Below are 23659 nucleotides of genomic sequence, written 5' to 3'. Positions count from 1 at the left end.
ACGCATACGTATGTACGCGCATACACACGTACACGCATGCACGCACAACTGCCCGCACAAGGCTTCACGATCATGGTAGTCTTTCTCGGGGTAACACACGTATAAAGCAGGCGTCATTTTTTTTGTAAAAGCGAAAATGCTCTTTGGTTAGCGAAAACAGTTATACTAATGTAGGTCTTTCATAACAGTGAGCTGTCACAAAGCGAACGTTCGATAAATGGGGGCCGCCTGTACTCCCGCTGTACCTACTGTATTTTCTCATTGGAGGAGATACTTCTTCTCTACTGGGCTGGATTACCTTATCCACAAAGGTTTGAGCCTTCAGCAGGCCCCAAAGTGACTCTAGCTAGCTTGCAACTTTCCATCTATTTGACTTCTTTCAGTGATATAGCTGAAGGATCTTCCTTGTGAAGCTCAGAAACTCATAATGACCGCTCCCCCCCCCCCCATTGATTTATGTGGGATTGTTCAGTATCATCTGCACCCACTTCCCTGTATGCAGTTTTAATGTTAGAGTGTCGATTTGAACTCTATAAATATAACAAAAAACTAAAGCAAAGTTTCTGGGTGATCCATTTCAAAGCATATAATGTGATTTTGTTCCTATACGGTTACAAACAACATTCATGTAAGCAGACACAAGCAAGTGACCAGTTTGGTTACAGAGTTCTTGTACTCCCATGCTCTTTTACATTCCTTCAATCTTCTGCTTTCTCACAAAGTTGGAGCAGTCAGCCAGTGAGCCTTAGTCAGATGTCTCTCTCTTTTCTGTTGGACAGAGTGGGCTGGGAAAGTGCCTCTGTTTGAAAATTATCATTTATCTAAGCAAAATATAGGCTGTGAATTTTTAAGTCCTTGTGGAGTTACTTGTAAAATTGTTCTTAGCCAGTCTGATTACTGATTTTAACTCCTAAAGAACATTTGATCGTGATTATGCATGCATTTATAAAAGTAAACTCTGTTCCCTATAATTCTCTCCTTCCTTTGTCTCCATACGGAAGCTGATTTTTGTTTAGAGAGATGCAGAATACTGCAGAGCCAGGTTCCAGTCCACATCCCACCTCTCTATTTGAGTGGAAGTTGGATACTAGTCATCTTCCAATTTCTAGACTTCCAGGCCATAAGTACTCGTGCACGTAGACTGATCTTATTTTGGTTACTGGCGCAGAGTATCTTGTTGCTATTATGACAAATGTTTCTTAAATGATTATGACATTGGAATAAAAATGCTTTGTCTGTTTAAATGCAAAGTCACTCTCCCAACTACTTGGTAAGCAATCTTTCTGCTATTAACTTCTCTTTAGTTGTGAATAAGATGCATCCTATTATTACAGTTTCAAATTATATTATGTAGTCAAGTCAAGTCAAATCACTTTTATTGTCATTTCAAACATAACTGCTGGTATAGTATATGGTAAAAAATGAGACAACATTTTTTCAGGACCATGGTGTTACATGACACAGTACAAAAACTAGACTGAACTACGTAAAATAACACAGAGAAAAACTACACTAGACTACAGACCTACCCAGGACTGCATAAAGTGCACAAAACAGGGCAGGCATTACAATAAATAATAAACAGGACAATAGGGCAGTAAGGTGTCAGTCCAGACTCTGGGTATTGAGGAGTCTGATAGCTTGGGGGAAGAAACTGTTACACAGTCTGGTTGTGAGAGCCCAAATGCTTCAGTGCCTATTCCCAGACGGCAGGAGGGAGAAGAGTTTGTATGAGGGGTGCGTGGGGTCCTTCATAATGCTGTTTGCTTTGCGGATGCAGCGTGTAGTGTAAATGTCTGTAATGGCGGGAAGAGAGACCCCGAGATCTTCTCAGGTGACCTCACTATCTGCTGCAGGGTCTTGCGATCCGAGATGGTACAATTTCCGAACCAGACAGTGATGCAGCTGCTCAGGATGCTCTCAATACAACCCCTGTTGTAGAATGTGATGAGGATGGAGGGTGGGAGATGTACTTTCCTCAGCCTTCGCAGAAAATAGAGACGCTGCTGGGCTTCCTTTGCTATGGAGCTGGTGTTGAGGGACCAGGTGAGATTCTCTGCCAGGTGAACAGCAAGAATTTTGGTGCTCTTAACGATCTCTAAAAAGGAGCCGTCGATGTTCAGCAGGGAGTGGTCGCTCTGTGCCCTCCTGAAGTCAACAACCATCTCTTTTGTTTTGTTCACATTCAGAGGCAGGTTGTTGGCCCTGCATCAGTCCGTTAGCCGCTGCACCTCCTCTCTGTAAGCTGACTCGTCATTCATGCTGATGAGTCCCACCACAGTTGTGTCATCGGCGAACTTGATGATGTGATTCGAGCTGTGTGTTGCAGCACAGTCATGGGTCAGCAGATTGAACAGCAGTGGACTGAGCACACAGCCCTGGGGAGCCCCTGTGCTCAGTGTGATGGTGTTGGAGATGCTGCTCCCGATCCGGACTGACTGAGGTCTCCCAGTCAGGAAGTCTAGGATCCAGTTGCAGAGGAAGGTGTTCAGGCCCAATAGGCTCAGCTTTCCAATCAGTTTCTGAGGGATGAATGTGTTGAATTCTATGTGTAGGAGCCATGTCGCTTTTTTCTGTCTGCATTGTATTTTGTCTTGCACATTTATTATGGGTAATTTGTCACATGGTAGGATCGAATGAGTATAGTTACATATTCTCTTTTTGTCTTAGTCAGTTTAGTCTAGTTGAGAGAGGCAACCGGGGAATGATATTCTTTTGCTAACAGCATAGTTACTCTAATTGGAAGGCTTATTTCATTAATTACATTTAAATACGTTTAGTTACGTTAATTTTGCTCTATCGCTGATTAAGTTTTGTTAGCTCTTTACCACTATAAAATCGTTTGTCTTTGCTGGTTTTGTAATAAAGGATCGAACATACTTTTCTCAACTTGGAACTTAGTTATATTGGAAACACATATTGGAAATGTCAACTCCCATACTCAATCTCTCAGCGGTTTTGGTTTGCTTTCAAGTAAAGGCTACATACTGTCTACAAAAAGATACCTCCCTGTGGCTCCCCCCTTCTCAACTAAAGGGGATTAATTAACTGGGACTGCACAGCAGTGTAGTGGTTAGCACAACGCTTTGCAGCACAGGTGACCTGGGTTCAATTCCCGCTGCTCTCTGTAAGGAGTTTGTACATTCTTCGCGTGACTGCGTGGGTTTCTCTCAGGTCCTCCCACAGTCCAAAGGTGTCCCAGTTGGTATGTTAATTGGTCATTGTAAATTGTCCCATGATTAGGCTAGCATTAAATGGATTGTTGGGTGGTGTGGCGTGAAGGGCCTATTCTGCACTGTATCTCAGTAAATAAATAAACAATAAGTAACTAAACCAAGAAAAAGCATGATGCTTATACTCTTCACTTCTACCACACCCCAACCCATGAGCCAAATTAACATAATAAATGTGCAGCACACAATACAATACAATAATTCAATAATTTCACTTGGGATTAAATAAAGTTTTATCTTATCTTAATACAGACAGAAAAATAGATGCCTGGCTCCTACTCTATCTTCTGACATTTAAGTATCTAGGTAATAAGAATATATTGTAGCCTTAACAAGGCCCTTATCTGAACTGTCTTCCGAATCCTTCTCAGGAGATAAGTCAGTTACAGTCACCCAATAGAAGCCTGCACACTCCCATTGCTATGTTGATCATACTTCCTCACAACTTGTCTTGTTTAAGGACTCTATTCCATTCTTCTTGTTTCTCTGTCTCTGTCATGATGGCACCGATGGATAAACTTCCCACATCAGAAATTATTGAAAAGAATTAATTATGAAATTAATAACAAAACCATTATTGGAAAAGTCCTTGATCATGTCTCATCTGTTCCTTGCACTTCTCTCTCACTCACGTTAGAGTTTTGCTGGGATTCACCGTCCATCCTATCAGCCTCCACATTCGTCAGAGCATCCTTCATAAGCTGTCAACTGAAGCAAAATTTTACCAATCTTCATTTCTCATTTCAGCATTCATTTAGTGACTTCCTGATTCAATCTTACATCCCCAGCTACGACTTCCATATGCATTTCCCCATACAATTGCAGAAAATACTATATCTGTCTTTTCAAGTCATCATCCAAGGACCTAAACTGTCCTCCCAAATGAAGCAGTGATTCAATTAGACTTCTTCCAATCCAGTGTATTGCATTTGGTTTTCACATTGTTACTTCCTCTGCTTTGGAGAGACTAAATCTAGATTGGTTCATCATGTTCCAAACTAAACGCATTCACTCTCAAGAGGGGCCTTGAGTTTCAGGATGCTGCTGCTTCAGTTCACCATCCATCTCCCACTCTGACCATTATGTCGAGAAGATGGGGAAGAAGAGGGAGCAAGCAGTGGGGAGACATTCAACCATGGGGTGAACCTGAAACCTCCAATGAGACAGCACCCTGGTCCCTGGAACAGAAATACCAACATCTATACCGCTGGGCCACTTCATGACTCATTTCAATGACAGGCTTGGCCTAATTATAGAAACCTTGAAAATAAATTCAAAGTGTGTAGCTTGCAACAAGGAAACCTCTTACCTTTGTTCACTAGTTCTGAACACACATGCATTTATTGGTTGCCATTATACTGCTCCATGAATCCAAGTGTTCTGATTCATTTCAATAAACAGAAAAGGCTCAAGCTCGTGCTTAACCCAAGCCCTTTTAGAGATTCTGTCCAATGTCTTAAGTGGACATAAAAATTCTCATGGAAACACACATAAAATGCCGAAGGAATTCAGTGGATCAGGCAGCGTCCATGGAAATGAATAAACAGTTGACGCTTTGGGCCGAGACCCTTCTTCAGGACGCTCATGGCACCATTTGAAAAGCAGGGTATATCCCTGTTGTCTGTTGCTAATAACTGTCTCTTAATCACAGCGGTCAGAATTAGATTATTTAGTCACTACGATATTGCAGTTAGAATTACACTGTGTGCAAGAAAGTTATAATGACTTAGAGTCATAGAAAGGTACAGCACAGAAACAGGCCCTTCAGCCCTTCTAGACCGCGCTGAACCATTTAAACTGCTTACTCCCATCAATCTGCACTGGGACTGTAGCCCTCCATAACCCTGCCATCGATGTACCTATCTAAACTTCTCTTAAACATTGAAATGGAGCTGGCATGCACCTCTTGTGCTGGCAGTTCATTTCACACACAGCCCTCTGAATGAAGAAGTTCCCCCTCATGTTCCCCTTCAACTTTTCACCTAACTCATGGCCTCTGGTGATAGTCCCACCCAACCTCGGTGACATTTATTATGACATTTCAGTGACTGATAATAGACTCTGGTTTCCACAGTTAGATTCTGCTTATTATTCTTCCCTTGTCATCACACTTTGATATATTAACAAACAGTGTGTCAGTCAGGGTGGGTATTTTAAATTTGTTTTCCTACGGCAGAGCTTCAGAATCTGACTCATGGAGATGAACAAATCTGTTGGATTTTCTGTTTGCTAAAATGAATGAATAGAGTATCTAGCAATGTAAACTTGTCTCCATACCAGATACCACCCTCACTTCAAAATGCTGTTGAGACCACAATTGGGCTTATTGAAAGGCAGAGCAGGCACAAGGAACCATCTCTCCTCCTCGTTGTTCTGTTTCTTGTGATCTACATTCTTTCTAATGTAGGCTGTTCATTTTCCAGATGAAAACAAGTGGGTGACAGTTGAAAATGATTTCTGCTTTTCCATAGTAAAGCGGATAGAAAAGGCTGACAGTACGAAGGTTTCACTCATGCTCCCAAGTCATGTCAAGCAGTTTGTAGTTGATGAATTGCTATTGTATAGTTTAAATACTACTGGAACTTACATAGAGGAACACCTCACAGAAAGCTGGCAGACAAATCATCAGTTCACATTGTTTGTTTTGTTTGTTCATTTATTTATTTATTCATTCATTTATCTATTATCTATAACATTAAAAATATAATGCCAATAATATTTTTTCTATTCAAAACAAATTGAGAATCCTGAAGACAAATTACTTTTCCACCATCGAAGTCAAGGATTCCTAATCTTTTTAATGCCGTGGACCCCTTCCATTAACCGAGGGGTCCATGGGCCCCAGGTTAAGTAATAATCCAGTGGAATATAGTATAGACAGAAAATGTGATGAATTCAGTGTCAGGTGTGGAATCTAAACCTCCTAGCTGTGAGGACAACATATGTTTTCCTACTGCCCACAAAAAGCCTTATGCTTAAAAGTAACATGAGTTCTTTCTTCCTAACAGATTTCTCACTGATAATAATTGACGAATGCCACCACACTCAGAAGGAAGGAGTGTACAAGAGCATAATGACAAGATACATCGAACAAAAGTTGAACAACAAGAAAGAATCTGTAGCGCAGCCACTTCCACAGATTCTTGGACTAACAGCATCACCAGGCGTGGGTGGTGCGAAGAAGAGGCAAGGAGCAGAATCACATATTTTACAGGTAAGATTCTGAATTTGTTCTAATAGTTATAGAATCATACAGTGTAGAAAGGGCTACACTCCCACAATGATTACAAAGCTCTCCTTCGCCAAGCTTTTGGAAAAGCAGATCACTCTTCGATCCTGCTTTTGCCGATGTACAGGCAGAAGCTGAAACAAAAGGCGGCCATAGTTAAAACCGTCCACTGTTGGTCGAACCAATCGGCCTCCATGCTGCAGGACTGCTTCGATAACGTTGACTGGGATGTCTTCCGTGATGAGGATGTCTCCAAGTTCACGGATGGAGTCACATGTTTCATCCAGATGCGCATCGACAAAGCTGTCCCCCAGAAGTCGGTCAGGGTCTTCCCAAACCAGAAAGCTTGGGTCAGTAGTTCCGTGCAAGCAGCACTTACAGCGCGGCATCAAGCTTACATCGCTGGTAATCAGTTAGAGCTCAAGAAAAGCAGCTGTGATCTGCGCAAAGCTATCAAGGCTGCAAAACAACAATTTAGGGGGAAGACTGAGTTAAAATTCTCAACAGATAGCACACGTGACTTGTGGCAAGGGCTGCATAACATCGCAGACTTCAAAGTCAAACATCGTGGTGCCGCCAACATCGTGGCCTCTCTCCCAGATGAGCTCAATCGCTTTTACACTTGGTTCAATGTCGCTCAGTCTGAGCCTCCGAGGAAAGCCACCGCTACAACCTGCAACCTGGTCATCCCTGAGGCTGAGGTACGCAGGTGTTTCCAACGAGTGGACAGTCACAAGGCTGTGGGACTGGACGGCATCCAGGGCGAGTACTCAGGACGTGCACAGCACAACTGGCAGGTGTGTTGACTGACATTTTTAAATCACTCCCTCTCCCAGAGTAGAGTGCCCTCCTGCTTCAAATTATCCACCATTATCCCAGTACCAAAAAAGACCAAGGTAACGTCTGAACGACTGGCATCCTGTCACACTCACCTCAATAATAAGCAAATACTTTGAAAGGCTGGTTAAGGATTACATCTGCAGCTTACTACTACCCAAACTGGACCCCTCACAATTCGCTTACCGATACAACTGAAAGATGCTTATGTGAGAATACTGTTCTTAGGACTACCGTTTAGCATTCAACACCATAGTTCCATCCAGGCTCGACAAGAAGCTCAGAGACCTCGGCCTTGACCCTGCTTTGTGCAGCTGGATCCTGGACTTCCTGTCAGATCGCCAGCATGTTGTAAGAGTGGGCTCCCTCACCTCCAATCTTCTGACTCTCAACACAGGAACTCCTCAGGCCTGCATACTGAGCCCTCTCCTTTACTCCCTGTATACCCATGACAGTATCGCCACCCACAGCTCCAATCTGCTAAGTAAATTTGCCGATGACACTACATTGTTTGGCCTTATCTCAAGCAATAATGAGGTGGCCTACAGGGAAGAAGTCATCTCTCTGACACAGTGGTGTCAAGAAAACAACCTCTCCATCAAAGTCGCAAAAACAAAGGAGCTGGTTGTGGATTACAGGAGGATTGGAGACAGGTTTACCCCTATTGACGTCAATGGATCTGGGGTTGTGAGGGTAAACAGTTTCAAGTTCCTTGGCATCCACATCACCAGGGACCTCACGTGGTCTGTACACACCAGCTGTGTGATGAAAAAGGCACAACAGCACCCCTTTCACCTCAGACGGTTGAGGAAGTTTGGTATGGGCCGTCAAATCCTAAGAACTTGCTACAGGGGCACAATTCAGAGCATCCTGACTGGCTGCATCACTGCCTGGTATGGGAACTGTACTTCCCTCAATTGCAGGACTCTGCAGAGTGTGGTACGGAGAGCCCAGCACATCTGTAGATGTGAACTTCCCACTATTCAGGACATTTACAAAGACAGGTGTGTAAAAAGGGCCCATAGAGTCTTTGGGGACCCAAGCCATCCCAACCACAATCTATTCCAGCTGCTGCCATCTGGGAAATGGTACTGCAGCATAAAAGCCAGGACCAACAGGCTCCAGGACAGCTTTTTCCACCGGGCCATCAGACTGATGAACTCACGCTGTACTCTATGTTACATTGACTGTTCTATTTATTATAAATGTTTATAAATTACTATGACTGCACATTGTACAATTAGATGGAGACGTAACGTACAAGATTTTTACTCCTCATGTATGTGAAGGATGTAAGAAATAAAGTCAACTCAATTCAATTCAGTATGAAATAACAAGATAAAGAATACTTAAAGAAGGACCATTGGTCATGGAAACACCAGAAATAGAATGAGTGTAGTTATCCCCTTTTGTAGTTTCACTAAATATTAAGAACTGCAGGTCTACCCCACTAGCGAGTTGCTTGATAGTGGTGGAGCTGGACTATGTTGCCACCTGTTACAGGAAGGCATTGGAGGCAGTGAACTGTCGAACCAGCGGTGAAAATGATTGCCTTGGTCGTTTTTCTTGTAATCGCCTGTTGGACATGAGGAATGTGGAATACTACAAGTGTGGTTTACTCATTCATTGGAGAGACCAACGGCAGGGGAGCTGCATGGCCTTGGTTGTTGTGCAGACCAGGCCCTCATTCCATAGGGTCACCTGTTGCAGCTCTCTGGGAAGGAGGGAGTATGGTTGAATGATAAATAATCTTGAATTTAAATTTTTTTTAAAAACCTCTCTCCACAGACAAAGATCACCTTCTTCACTGTCAACAATTTCAGCATTTTTCATGTCAGTCACAGATTTATTAATCTTGTCTCCCACATTCATGCTAGTAAGAATACAGATACTTAACCTTTTAATTTTCTGCAATTGTTTCCTTTACTTATATTTCTTAATTATCACAGTTTATTCCTTTCCTGAGGTTTACAGAGTAAGGTGCTGCTACCTGCAACCAGTCAAAGATACAGATTGTATAAATTTTCTTGAAGTAGGAGACCCACTAGTGCAAGTGCTCTCTATGGCTGAGCATGGATGGAGTGCAGCTACTTCGTGTAGGCTGGAACGAACTGTTGTTCAGACGGGGTTCTTCTCTAAATCAGTGACAGCCAACATGACTTCGTTAAGGACAAGAAGTCATATTCTTAATTACAAATAAGCGCGATAAAGAAATGATCAGATGTGGGCATATGGTTGTAACTGAAGCAGGTTGAAAGAAGGTAGAGATGGTTTGTTCAGTGGGCCAAATATTGCAACTGGAAAAGTTTGCGGCAATGCATTTGCGAAGGTACCCCACAAGGCAAAGGGATGCACATTGTGGAAGGATATCGAATGGTGTGAAGCCTTAGGACTCATATCACTAGGTTCAGGATCATTTATTGTCCTTCAGCCATCATGCTCTTGCACCAAAGGGGATAAATTGACTCACCCATCAATTAAATGTTCCACAACCTGTGGACTCGCTTTCAAGGACTCCTCATCTCACGTTCTTTATTTGTTGCTTCTAAATTTATAATTGTTACTGCTTTTGTTTTGTATTTGCACAGTTTGTTTTCTTTCGGTTGAACGTCTAAGTTGGTGTGGTCTTTCATTGATTCTAATAGGTTTATTGGATTTATTGAGTATGCCCACAAGAAAATGAACCTCAGGGTTGTCTATGGTGACATATCTGTACTTTGGTCATACATTTACTTTGAACTTTGAAGAGGTAGTGAATCCTGGCTCAGTTTTAGCTTTCAGGGAGAGGCATAAAGGCACTGCTGAGGAGCTACTGGAAGAGATTAATCATCAAACAACGAATCAACTTCTTATCTGAATCTAACTGACACACTCTTGCTCCTTTTTAATTCTGTAGATTTGTGCAAATCTCGATGCTTGTAAAATAATGACCGTGAGGACTCACCAGGAGCAACTGAAGGACCAGGTGAAAGATCCAGTGAAGAAAGTAGAGGTTGCTGAAGAACGAGCAGAGGTACTTATGGAATTATTGCTAAAAGCATAGAGGTGCTTTTGTAATCAACATTAGTTACAACCCTTTCCCCTAAGGTGTGGCAGAATTACTTATTTACTTTACTTTATTGTCACCAAACAATTGATACTAGAGCGTACAATCATCACAGCGATATTTGATTCTGCGCTTCGCGCTCCCTGAAGTACAAATCGAAGTAAATATAATAGAAATTTAAATTAGAAATCATAATTAGAAAATAGAAAAGGGAAAGTAAGGTAGTGCAAGTCAGGTCTGGATATTTGGAAGGTACAGCCCAGATCCGGGTCAGGATCCGTTCAGCAGTCTTATCACAGTTGGAAAGAAGCTGTTCCCAAATCTGGCCGTATGAATCTTCAAGCTCCTGAACCTTGTCCCGGAGGGAAGAGGGACAAAAAGTGTGTTGGCTGGGTGGGTCTTGTCCTTGATTATCCTGGCAGCACTGCTCCGACAGTGTGCGGTGTAAAGTGAGTCCAAGGATGGAAGATTGGTTTGTGTGATGTGCTGGGCTATGTTCATGATCTTTTGCAGCTTCTTCCGGTCTTGGACAGGACAACTTCCATACCAGGTTGTGATGCACCCTAGAAGAATGCTTTCTACGGTGCATCTATAAAAATTAGTGAGTGTTTTAGGGGACAGACCAAATTTCTTCAGCTTTCTCAGGAAGTAAAGGTGCTGATGGGCCTTCTTGACAGTGGACTCTGCTTGGTTAGACCAAGTAAGGTCATTTGTGATATTCACCCCGAGGAACTTGAAGCTTTTGACCTGTTCCACCTGTGCCCCACCGATGTAGATGGGGTGGTGCGGTCCGCTACTCCTTCTGAAGTCAACAACCAATTCCTTCGTCTTGCTGACGTTGAGGGATAGGTTATTGTCTTCGCACCATGCCACCAGGTTCTTAATTTCCTCTCTGTACTCAGACTCATCATTACCCAAGATACGGCCTACAATTGTGGTAACATCAGCAAACTTATATATTGACTTCGATGCAAACTTGGCTACACAATCATGGGTGTACAGTGACTACAGCAGGGGGCTGAGTACACAGCCTTGTGGGGCACCGGTGCTCAGAGTGATTGTAGAGGAGAGCCTTAGGTGAATTGTTTGGTTTTGAACTTGATCTAAAATATAGCTGCAAATTTCACTTGCCTGCCTAGTAGGATTCCTCCATCCAGACAGTCTTTCCCAATTGTGACACCTTGTGCTTCATAGTTTATATTCTACATTAACTTCTAAGGGTACCACAGTAAGTAGTGGTTAGCGCAAACCTATTACACTCGGGGCATTCCGGAGTTCAGAATTCAATTCTCTACGTTCTCCCCGTGAGCGCATGGGTTTCATCCGGGTGCTTCAGCTTCCATAATACAAAGACGTACCGGTTAGTGGGTTAATTGGTCATTGTAAATTGCCCTGTGATTAGGCTAGGGTTAAAAAGATGTGTTGTTCGGCATTGCAGTTTGTTGGGTGTAAAGGGCCTGTTCCGTGCTGTATTGGTAAATAAATAAATATTTGGTCACACCCCTAACAGGGATATCTTCCGTGGAGATGTAATCCAAGATTTAATATCCAAGTCCAATTTGGCATTGAAAAGATTAAGAAGTTCCTTCCTTACGCTAGCTTGTTTGATTTTAATATCCATTTTCCATTTACACTGTAATATCTACAGTAGCAACACTGAGAAAGATACAGCCCTGGAACAGCAATCAAACCTTTTCCCTTACTCCGGCTTTTTGTCTGATTCATTCTACATTTCCACTTTATATCAAACAATACTTTCAATATCTGTCGTGCTTTGTATTGTCCGGGAGAACAATAGCTATCTCCCATAACATATTTCAGTGCTGTTCTTGGGAGGCCTGATCTGTGTGAAAGCAAAAATGGCACCGTCAGTGCAAATGCATGACCAATATTTCAAGTGTCACACTCAACAGGCACTGCAGATCATGGAGAATTTATCAAGAAGCTGCAACTAATGTGACATTTGTGTATCTTAAAGGATCCTTTCGGCTGCCAGATCAAAGACATGATGACGCAAATCCACAGCTTCATGAAACGAAGCGCTGATTCAGATTTTGGCACCCAGTCTTACGAGCAGTGGATTGTTCAAAAGGAGAAAACAGGTTAGATGATGTACAGTTTGTGATTGTAAGACATTTCATCAGTATAATCACTTGTGTGACTCCAGTCCGTCCTCACCCGGTCTGGGTCTATATGTGACTCCAGTCCGTCCTCACCCGGTCTGGGTCTATATGTGACTCCAGTCCGTCCTCACTCAGTCTGGGTCTGTATGTGACTCCAGTCTGTCCTTACCCAGTCTGGGTCTGTATGTGACTCCAGTCCGTCCTCACTCAGTCTGGGTCTGTATGTGACTCCAGTCTGTCCTTACCCAGTCTGGGTCTGTATGTGACTCCAGTCCGTCCTTGCCCAATCTGGGTCTATATGTGACTCCAGTCCGTCCTCACTCAGTCTGGGTCTGTATGTGACTCCAGTCTGTCCTTACCCAGTCTGGGTCTGTATGTGACTCCAGTCCGTCCTTGCCCAATCTGGGTCTATATGTGACTCCAGTCCGTCCTCACTCAGTCTGGGTCTGTATGTGACTCCAGTCCGTCCTTACCCAGTCTGGGTCTATATGTGACTCCAGTCCGTCCTCACTCAGTCTGGGTCTGTATGTGACTCCAGTCCGTCCTCACTCAGTCTGGGTCTGTATGTGACTCCAGTCCGTCCTTACCCATTCTGGGTCTGTATGTGACTCCAGTCCGTCCTCACCTGATCTGGGTCTATATGTGACTCCAGTCCGTCCTCACTTGGTCTGGGTCTGTAAGTGGATTTTTTAAAATCGGTTGGCCATCCTTTATTTCTTTTCCTTTGAATTCCTTACTTCACATATTTACTTCATTTTTAACCACTGTAGTTGGGTTTGTATGATGTGATTTTGCTTGTATTTGCAAGCTTTAGATCAGGGGTTCCCAACCTGGGGTGCACGGACCCCTTGGTTAATGGTAAGCTCCATGGCATAAAAACAAGTTGAGTATGCATTGTAAGATTGCTGTATAAAATTAAATACATAAGGTAAACTTTGAGAAATCTAATCAAAAATAGTAAAGAAACCTTTGCTTAGTTATTCTATTCATGCTGAAGTAAGCCTTTTATATAGCTTGTTCTTCTTATATGTTGCCATCCATATAGGAATCCCAAACCTAAAAGCACCTTTACTTTCTTTGAATATTTAACTAGCAAGTTGCAAACAGTTTCCATGATTCTTTCCCAGGATCTAGATGACCTGAATAAGGCATTAGGCTAGCAACATTTGGTTCTGCCTTAATCCAATCAACCATCAACCCTCAACCATCAGGCTCTTGAACAAAAGGGGTTAACTACACTCATTCTATTTCTGGTGTTCCCACAACTGATGGTCTCACTTCAAGGACTCTTCATCTTGTTATTGCATGCTTTCATTATTTATTGATATTTATGTATATATTTGCATTTGCATAGTTTGGTCATCGATCTTCTGTACAGTTTTTGTTCTATGGATTTGCTAAGTATGCCCGCAGGAAAAAGAACCTCAGGATTATATGTGGTGACGTTTATGTGCTCTGATAATAAATTTTACTTTGAATTGTTGAACTTTGAAAATAGCAGAAATAAAACAGAAATTGCCAGAGACGCTCAACAGGTCAGTTCTTTCTTGTGGAGGGAGAAGGAAAGTCAGATGTTCAAACCCTTGGCAGCTGAAATGCAGAGCAAAGATATCTTTTCCCTGCATTATCTGTTCTTCATTTTCAGCTGGATTTGTTTACAGGACTGCCTTTATTTTATGAAAGTTGGCATGCTTTTGCACTGAAAATTCAGAAGAAATTGCTCAGGAAATTATGTTAAGATATGCGCTGCAAGCAATCAAGAAATCGTAGGATATTGAGTACAAGTTCAACAATAGTCATCAATAGGGAAGTGCTTAAATATTTGAGGAGGAAGGAGATTCAGTGAATTGAGGAAAGATCAAAGAGTATTTTGATTAATGTGACAGCAATTATTTTAACTTAAGATAAGCAATGTGTGAAATGCACCCACAGTCAATCATAAACCACTTTGTCGCCCAAGACGTGCAGCCAAATAGGGAAACTAATCCTCATTGGTTTTAGAGGGTAAAATTCCACATAGTAAAGCAGCAAACCAAGTTTTATTTTTCACCTGTACCAGCCCCCTCTGACCTCCTTTTTCTGTCGATAGGTTAGTGCTTTCGCCATTCAGTACCTGATGCCAAAGGAAGGGCTCTGTGCTCAGTTGTTTGTGATTTGGAATTTAAAAATGGAATCCTAGTTATCATCGGAGCCTAAGCTGGGAAATTACATGCAGGCTCCCCCTGAAGCAGATGGCCAATCTAGTTGGTATTCATGAATGGCAGATGGCAAATCAGAAAGCAGCCTATATTGTTCAGTATATGAACTTATGGCATTTTTAGACCCCTGTCTAACTAACACTTGTTCCCCAGATGATCGACTGTCCTGTAAAGCAGATGAACTGAGCTACTCATTCAAAACAAAACTTAGCTTCACTTTGAAAAATTGGGGACATTTTTAATGACTTTGTGGTTGAAAGAGTTTTCAAATGCTATCTTGAACAGTATGCAGTATGAATGTAAGTGTACGTTTATACATGTGGGACTGAGGTCTTATAGGAGAACGGGGTTGAGAGGGAAATAGATGAGTCATGATGAAATGGTGAAGCAGACTCGATGGGCCAAATGGCCTAATTCTGCTCCTATATGGTCTCATGGATGGCTACTGTTTAAGAAATGTTTGACTAAGTTGCACTGTAAATTGATGTATAATGCAGAATTGTTTGTGCTATTAATTGACACCCTCAGGAGCAAAGACAGAGGATCGTAAGCTACGAGTCTGTGCAGAGCATTTAAGAAAATATAATGATGCTTTGATGATTAATGATACCATTCGGATGATTGATGCGTATAATTATCTCATGGACTTCTATAAAGGCGAAAAAAGGAAAAAATATTCAGAAGAGGAGGAGGAGGTACCGAAGTCAAAATTGGATGACACTGATAAATTTCTTCTTTCCTTATTTAATGGTAATGCATTTTTACATTTCACGATGAATTTTAACTGACATTTCAGCCATTTTTTATGCAACGTAATAACAGAGGCCCTGTGAATTCTTCCAAAATGAATGGTTTTGTAACAGGATTTATATAAAAATACCTCTCGAAGAGACAAAACACTCATCGCGGACAAAGCATGCACTGAAAGTTGTAGATCTCATCTGCTGCAGGAACTCAGTAGATTGAACATTAGATGCTTGGGTCAAAAACTTTGCATCGGTGTTGAGAGTGGAAAGATGAGAGAGCCATTAGAAATAGCAGAACAGGCAAAGTGTGGAAGGTCGAGGCCTCTCCATTCTTGGTTCTGGTGCAGTGTTTTGACCTGCAAAGTCAAGGGTTCCTTTCCACCAGCAGATGCTGCTTGATTTCCTGAGTTTCCCAGCAAATGGTTTAGATAGATAGATAGATAGATACTTTATTCATCCCCATGGGGAAATTCAACATTTTTTTCCAATGTCCCATACACTTATTGTAGCAAAACTTGCTCCGGGTTTCAGCATCTTCAGTCTCTTGTGTTGCCCACTTACTGATTAGTGTTCACAACTTTATGTAAACTTATCATACAGTAATTCATTGTCTTCGGTCATCTCCCCAGCTGTATTTATGAGAAAGAAGGCAGGATATGGTTTTATTTTCCTTTATAAGCCCCAGTGCACCAAATAACCTCAGGAACTGGTAGAGATCACTCAGAGGTAACTGCCCCTTTATTTCCAATGCTTGATATTAGCTGTCTCAAGTTCTTTATCATTATAATACACCCTGAGAGGAATTCTTAGAGTCATAGAAAGTTCAGCACAGAAACAGACCCTTCGGCCCATCTTGTCCATGCCGAACCATTTAAGCTGCCTACTCCGGGAGCATAGCCTTCCATACCTGTATCAAACATCTATGCTACCTATCCAAATTTCTCTTGAAACATTGAAATCAAGCTCGCATGCACCACTTTCACTGGGAGCTCATTTCACACACTCAAGACCCTCTGAGTGAAGGCGTTTCCCCTTAAACTTTTCACCTTTCACTCTTACTCCATGACCTCTGGTTGTGGTCCCACCCAATCTCAATAGGAAAAGCCTGCTTGCGTTTACCCTATCTATACCCCTCATAATTTTTTATACCTCTATCAAACCTCCTCTCAATCTTCTGTGTTCCAAGGAATAAAATCCTAACTTATTCAATCTTATAAGGCAAGTCCTCCTGACAGGCAACATCCTTGTAAATTTTCTCTGTATTCTTTCAACCTTATTTACATTTTACATATAGATCAGTGACCAAAACTGAACACAATACTCCAAATTATCTTTGAGGCCTCACTTGGAGCATTGTGGTCAGTTTTCGACCCCTTACAAAGGATGTACTGACACTGGAGAGGGTTCAAAGGAGGTTCGCGAGAATGATCCCAGGTTTGAACGGGTTGTCATATGAAGAGCACTGTATGGCTCTGGGCCTGTATTCACTGGAGCTCAGAAGAACGAATGGTGACCCAATTGAAACCTATCAAATGTTGAAAGGCCTTGATAGAGTGGATGTGGAGAGGATGTTTCCTATGGTAGGAGAGTCTAGTACCAGAAGGCACAGTCTGAAAAAAAAATGGGCATGCTTTTAGAACAGAGATGACGAGGAGTTTCTATAGTCAAGAGTGGTGAATCTGTAGAATTCATTGGCACAGGCAGATGTGGAGGCCAAGTTATTGGGTATATTTAAGACAGAGGTTGATGTATTCTTGATTGCTCAAAGCATAAAGGGATATGGGTAGAAGACAAGAAATTGGGGCAAGGGGAAAATGGATCAGCCATGATGAAATGGCGGAGCAGACTCAGTGGGCCCGTTAGCTTAATTCTGCTCCTATATCTTATGGTCTTAGGCCTTGCCAACATCTTATACAACTTATGATTGTAACATGAAGAGGCAAGAGTTACAGGAGAATCAGAGTGCAATACAACATATACAGAGTGCTTTTAGCATATGCCAGTACAGCTAACCAACTAATTCCATTTCCATGATTATCCTCTGTAAATCCGTTTTGCGTGTCTTGTATCACCTGAGAACTTCTGAAAATATGTTCTGCTTGCCCAAGTGCAAGCTATTACAATATGCTTAAAAGAACAGTACTTTTAATTTTAATCTCTGGATTCTCCTAAGGTTCTGTTTTTATTTCATATTCCTAGCCTCTGCTGTGTTGTGTACCCTACATAATAATGTTACATATCAGCACAGTGAAGGGCATATGCTATGATAATAAAGAGTTTCACTCACTTTAGGGCATTGTCTAGAATTCGGGAGCAGGTGTGGGTGGTCTAACATGATAGATTTTTTCTTTAATTACCCTTTTCAGATCAACAAGCCAAACTTCAGAGTCTTGCTGGAATGCCTCAGTATGAAAATGGAAATCTGACAAAACTACGAACAGCTATACTTCAGGAATTCACTAAAAACCGAAATTCAAGAGGCATCGTATTTACAAAGACTCGTCAAAATGCACATGCTCTGCAAGAGTGGATTGAAGAGAATGAGAAATTTAAGGATGTTGGAATTAAGGCACATTACTTAACTGGAGCTGGCAGTAACAGTCAGTTCAAGCACATGACTCAGGTATACCTTTCTTGCATTTGTTTCTTCACAATGATTCTACGTCAACAACTTGTGCCTTTACAAGTATTACAAATATTATGCCTTTAACATAGCTCAGCTCTCAGCTCCACTGTACAGAAATTTAAAGGACAAATATTGATAGTAAAGTCTCAAACCGGTTGCAATCAGAATCAGAGTCATGTTAACTTAGCAGCAGCTGTACAAAGCAATAGATAACAATAGAGAGAAGAAAGAAAAGAAGTATATATATTAAACAATAAAATTAAATAAGCAGTGCAAAAATAAGAAATAAAGTAGTGAGGTAGTGTTTATGAGTTCAATGCCCATTCAGAAATCAGATGGCAGAGGGGAAAAAGCTGTTCCTGAATCACTGAGTGAGTGTCTTTGGACATCTGTACCTCATTTCCGATAGTAGCAATTAGAAGAAGGCATGTCCAGGTTGGTGGGTGTCCCTAATGATGGATGCCGCCTTTCTGAGGTTCTGCTGTGGATGCAATCTCACTGCGCCTCTGTTCAGCTTTGGAGCACCTGGACAACAGCAATATATTTATCAGGCTGCTGTTTAGTGATTAAAGCTTGGTGTTCAACCCCATTATCTCCAGAGTATTAATCATCAAATTTCACAAATATGTCAGTGATTAGTAAACCTGATCTGGAATCTGATCCAATATTGCATCACATTTTTATAGGTTAAAGATCAAAGGCAACAGCAGGATAATTCTGTAGTTACAATGTATCTACAATGCTTCCTCTGAATTGCATATAATTTTCAAATACTTAGAGCTTCACACCAACAAGGAGGAGATTCAGGAGCATAAAGACCCACACTCAGTGTCTTAGGAACAGCTTCTTCCTTTTCACCATCATATTACTGAACAGTCCATGAAGCTATGTACGTTACCATGCAGTTCCTCTTCTGCTCTATTTCTTTATTATACTTTTTATTGCAAGTTATAGTAACTTTTTAATGTCTTGCACTGTACTGTCACAAAAAGTCTTACAACCTGTGACAGTGGTAATTAAACCTTTTTCTGAATCTGATTCAGAACCACTTGGATAGGTGCGTGCAGAGTTGGGGGTTAGAGAGCTATGGGCCAAATGCAGGAAATTGAGACTAGTTATTTGGATATGGACTTGTATCTGTGCTCTATTGCTCTATGACTGTCAAAGCCAGTAAAATAATTCAGATATTGAAAAAGTGTTTTGACTTCAGTTCATTGTACTCTGCCTCTTGAATTAATCCCATTGACTTCATTCAAATGATTATCAAAGGAAGATAACAGGGCCCTGAATAGGAATGATCATCTGGGCAATTGATTTTGTGGGTCATGGGTTAACGGTGAAGGGTGAAAAGTTTTAGAGGAACTGATGCACCATCAATAACTCACTCTGAGACGTAAGAAGCGAGATATCAGTTTTTATTGACTGGAAGAATGAACAACACTACATCCTGGAGAATGAGGCCGGGCTCAGGCCTCAATCGCCTTTATACAGGGGTCTGTGGGAGGAGCCACAGAAGCAGTCAGCAGGGGTCTGTGGGAGGAGCCACAGGAGCAGTCCAGACAGGTATATGTAGTTCACCACAGGAACACAAGGGAAAACTTCGCTCAGAGTGTGAAACGAGCTGCCAGCACAAGTGGTGCATGTGACTCGATTCAATGCTTAAGAGAAGTTTGGATGGATACATGGGTATGGGGGGGGTCGGTGCAGGTCGATGGGAGTAGGCCGTTTAAATGGTTTAGCATGAACTCTATAGATAAGTAACTCCCTACATTTTTGTCATGTGTCAATGTATTGTCCATTTCTAATTTTTTTCATTTAACCTTGCACTTTAAATAGAATGAACAGAAGGAGGTGCTCAGTAAATTCCATGATGGAGAAATAAACCTTCTGATTGCAACAACTGTTGCAGAAGAAGGTCTGGATATCAAGGAATGTAACTTTGTAATTCGCTATGGCCTCGTCACTAATGAGATTGCCATGGTCCAAGTGAGTATAGTGCACAAAGTATAAGTGTAGTCATTCAGTTTTAGTATTTATAAATGTATATTATTTGACTCAGTGATATTTTTCTTAAGAGTTCAATAAATGGGGAAGCTGGTTAATGCATAGGGTGTGAGTCTTAACATTTTTCTTCTGAGACCTGGTTAAAACCCATCCAAAACTCATGGAAGGATCATCATCGAGAAAAAAGTAACTAGGAGGTATACGTTATTATATTAGTAATCACACACAGAAAGGCAAGGTGGTAAAATTCAAAATTGTGGTAAATTAGGAAAAGCTTCTCTACAGATTACTGGGTGTCCATCTGCTTCATGGGCAAATTAAAATGCCCAGCATTAGAAGTTACTTTTGCCCTGTTTACACCATTGATATATTGCAGTAGTACAATAACTTAGTAAAAGAAAAAAATCTGAATTACTTAATATTCTGATTAAAACTTAATAGACTTTTAAAAGACCTTGGAGCTTTTTTCTTTGAATTGTGTCTTTGTAACCATTCTGTGGATGTACAATAGATATTGCAAGTGGTAGGCAAGACAATTAAGGACCTTTCTTCAGCTCAGCACTTTAACGAAATGGATCACAGCATCCTAGCCCATCTCCATTCCTGCAGCACTCAGCATGAGGATCCTCCGCTGTGGGTTACAAGTAAAGGCAGTGTACTTTTTCCACCTTTTTACTTTCACCTCTGGAATCCCCCCCAAGAAACCATTTTTGTTCCTCTCCCCAGATTTTCATTGCTGCCCTTCGCCGTTAGTAACATGTATGGAGTCATCTTACACATCAATGCTTGTGATGCGTAGCTTTTTCCTTTCTTGATCCCTTTGAGCTATTTCATTGCCTTGCAAGCTAAGATGAGTCATACAGTGTTCTCCTTCTCAGTGTTAAGAAAACAAATTAGCTGTCTTTGCTCTCTTGTTTATGCAGTTCATTTTCAACCTCACTGTTATATTGACATTAACCGTCTTTAAAGATCTTATGTCATTTTTAACACAGGACAATTATTATCTCCAGAATATTGTCCAATTCAAACCTTTCTGTTTAATTAACTTTTCACAACATGTTCTTCACTCCAGATTAACCAAGTGCTTTCATTGCTTCCCTTATCCTGAATATTAGATCTGGCTTAGTTCTGAACCACATTAAATCCCCTCGTTATTTATTTGTTGAGATACATCGTGGAATAGGCCTTTCCAGCCCTTCAAGCTGCACCACCCAGGAACCCCTGATTTAACCCTAGCCTAATCACAGGACAATTTACAACGACCAATTAACCTACCAACCAGTCCACCTTTGGGCTGCGGAAGGAAAGTGGAGCACCCGGGAGAAACCCAGGTGGGCACAGTGAACGTATAAGCTCCTTACGGGCAGTGGCCGGAAATGAACCCAGGCATTGAGCCAGCCGCTAGGCTACCATATTGCTTGATTCGCTGATTTTGGCTTTAAAAGCAACATATGACTGATTCTATGAAATGACCATTTAAGTTGCTTTGAACATTACCCCGCCTCAACCGAGCTCAGCAGTACCTGCACCTCACGTCTGCCTTGCCCTTCCCACCCCACCTGTGAATCCACCTACAAAAGAAAACAACAAGATCACTAGCTGAACTGCCCACCACTCATTACCATCATCATCATGCGGCATTCCGTATGATGTAGGCGACCATGGCCTTGATCATGATTATTCTTGGTAAGTTCTACAGAATTGCTTTGCCATCACTACCTGCTGGGCAGTGTCTTTACAAGACAAGTGACCTCCAGCCATTATCAGTACTCTTCAGAGGTTGTCTGCCTTGCGTCTGTGGTTGCATAACCAGGACCTTGTGACATGCACCAGCTGCTCATACGATCATCCACTACCTGTCCCCATGGCTTCATGTGGCCCTGATCAAGGGGCTAAGAAGGTACTCCACCTTACCCAAGGGTGTCCTGCAGGCTAGCGGAGGGAAGGGATGCCTTACCCATCCTTTAGTAGGGGCATAGCTCCACCCCGCCACCCCAGAACTACTCTCAACATTTGGTAATGACTGATAACATTTTGTTATACTTCCACTGTATTCTCAACAGATGGAAGTGGGCCAACTCTGTAAAATAAGGAACACAAGAAGCTACTTGAAAAGCAGTGTGAAACTCCTTGAAAACAACCTGCAGTCAATACATTTTCTAGAGAAGCCATTTATTGTAATGCACACACATGTGTTTGATAACGAGGCCCAAGGTCATTATTAGATGGGTCTGAGCCCAAATAATCTGAAATAAAGATTTTTTTTTGGTAAGTTCATTGGAGTCAGTTTTGCATCATTTTACTTTAGGTATTTCAAACTATCTCTTGAGAATGATTGTAAGGAGTACAAATAATGGAGTAGCTTTCAAATTTTGAACAGCTAGCAGATATTAATAATTGGTTGACATTCTGAAGGCCTAACTGTTAATGAACTTAGCAGGCTTCAAATGTGGTTCGAGCTACCAACAATTGTGCGGTCGGGGAGGGGTTCAGACGGGCTATCCTGTTCAGGATGTTTCCTGTCTTAACGTGACAACCTTAGAGATGTTTTCATATCACAAAGCATCCATTTTCATTTAAAAGATTTTTATTTCCTTGAAGAAACAGGCCTTTTAACCACACCTTTCAAAATAAATCCAGCCTGAGATAAAAAGATTGATCATATTTTGTTGTACTTACGCTGCATTCTCAACAGGTGAGAGTCGGCAAACTCAAAACCACCTTTCTCACTAAACTGTTACTTTGACGGTCTACATTTAATTTGGCTACTTATAGAATTATTATTTGAAGTAAATACCAAGGTTGATCCTTCAGTAATTCTCAAAGCAACTTTTCTGTTCATAGAGAAAAATAATCTTAGACTATAAGAGCTGGAAGCAGAATTAGGCCATTTGAGTCTGCTCCCGCTGATTTAATACGCCTCTCAACAGCAGTAATCATACTCAATATTTTGATTTACCCTATTGCTTGTTTAAAGGCTCGTGGCAGGGCTCGATCACATGACAGCACTTACGCACTTGTAGCACGTGAGGGATCAGGAGTTCTTGAACGTGAACATTTAAATGATTTCCGTGAATCCATGATGTATAAAGCGATTCAGAAAGTGCAAGACATGCCAGAAGAGGAATACAAGAAGCAGGTAATATAAAAGAAATATTCAATGGAACAGCATTTGGTATTGATCAAGGTAGAGGAGCAACACCTTGTAATCCATCTGGGTAGCTTCCAATCTGCTGGCTTGAATATGAATTTCACCTTCTGGCAAGAAAAAAACTTAACTCCCCTGCCCTCTTCTTCTCTTCCCCTCTCTGGCCTTTTACCTCTTCTCACATGCCTATTACCTCCCCCTGGGTCCCCTCATCCTTCCCTTTCTCCTATGGTCCACTCTCCTTTCCTTTCAGATTCCTTCTTCTCCAGCCCTTTATCTTTCCCACCTACCTGGCTTTACCTCTCACCTTCCTGCTTCCTTCTTCACCACCCCCCCCCCCCCACCTTTTTATTCTGACATCTTCCCTCTGAGTTTTCAGTGCTGAGAAAGGGTCTCGGCCCAAAACATCAACTGTTATTCATTTCCATAGATGCTGCCTGACCTGCTGAGTTCCTCCACCATTTTCTGT

General features: G+C 41.7%; 1 protein-coding gene across 1 annotated transcript in view; it reads left to right on the top strand.

Annotated features, from left to right (window-relative positions):
* Positions 1-23659, top strand: part of ifih1 (interferon induced with helicase C domain 1) — a 117831-nt gene that overhangs the window by 89727 nt on the left and 4445 nt on the right. Inside the window, exons 7-13 of the mRNA XM_073047417.1 lie at positions 6242-6447; positions 10196-10312; positions 12324-12447; positions 15195-15416; positions 17779-18035; positions 19875-20024; positions 23020-23181. Of these exons, the coding sequence (XP_072903518.1) occupies positions 6242-6447; positions 10196-10312; positions 12324-12447; positions 15195-15416; positions 17779-18035; positions 19875-20024; positions 23020-23181 (1238 nt within the window). The remainder of the gene's footprint in view (positions 1-6241; positions 6448-10195; positions 10313-12323; positions 12448-15194; positions 15417-17778; positions 18036-19874; positions 20025-23019; positions 23182-23659) is intronic.

This window comes from Hemitrygon akajei, chromosome 5 (assembly GCF_048418815.1).
Source record: "Hemitrygon akajei chromosome 5, sHemAka1.3, whole genome shotgun sequence".
NCBI lineage: Eukaryota > Metazoa > Chordata > Chondrichthyes > Myliobatiformes > Dasyatidae > Hemitrygon > Hemitrygon akajei.
This window is presented reverse-complemented; position numbering and strand designations above follow the sequence as displayed.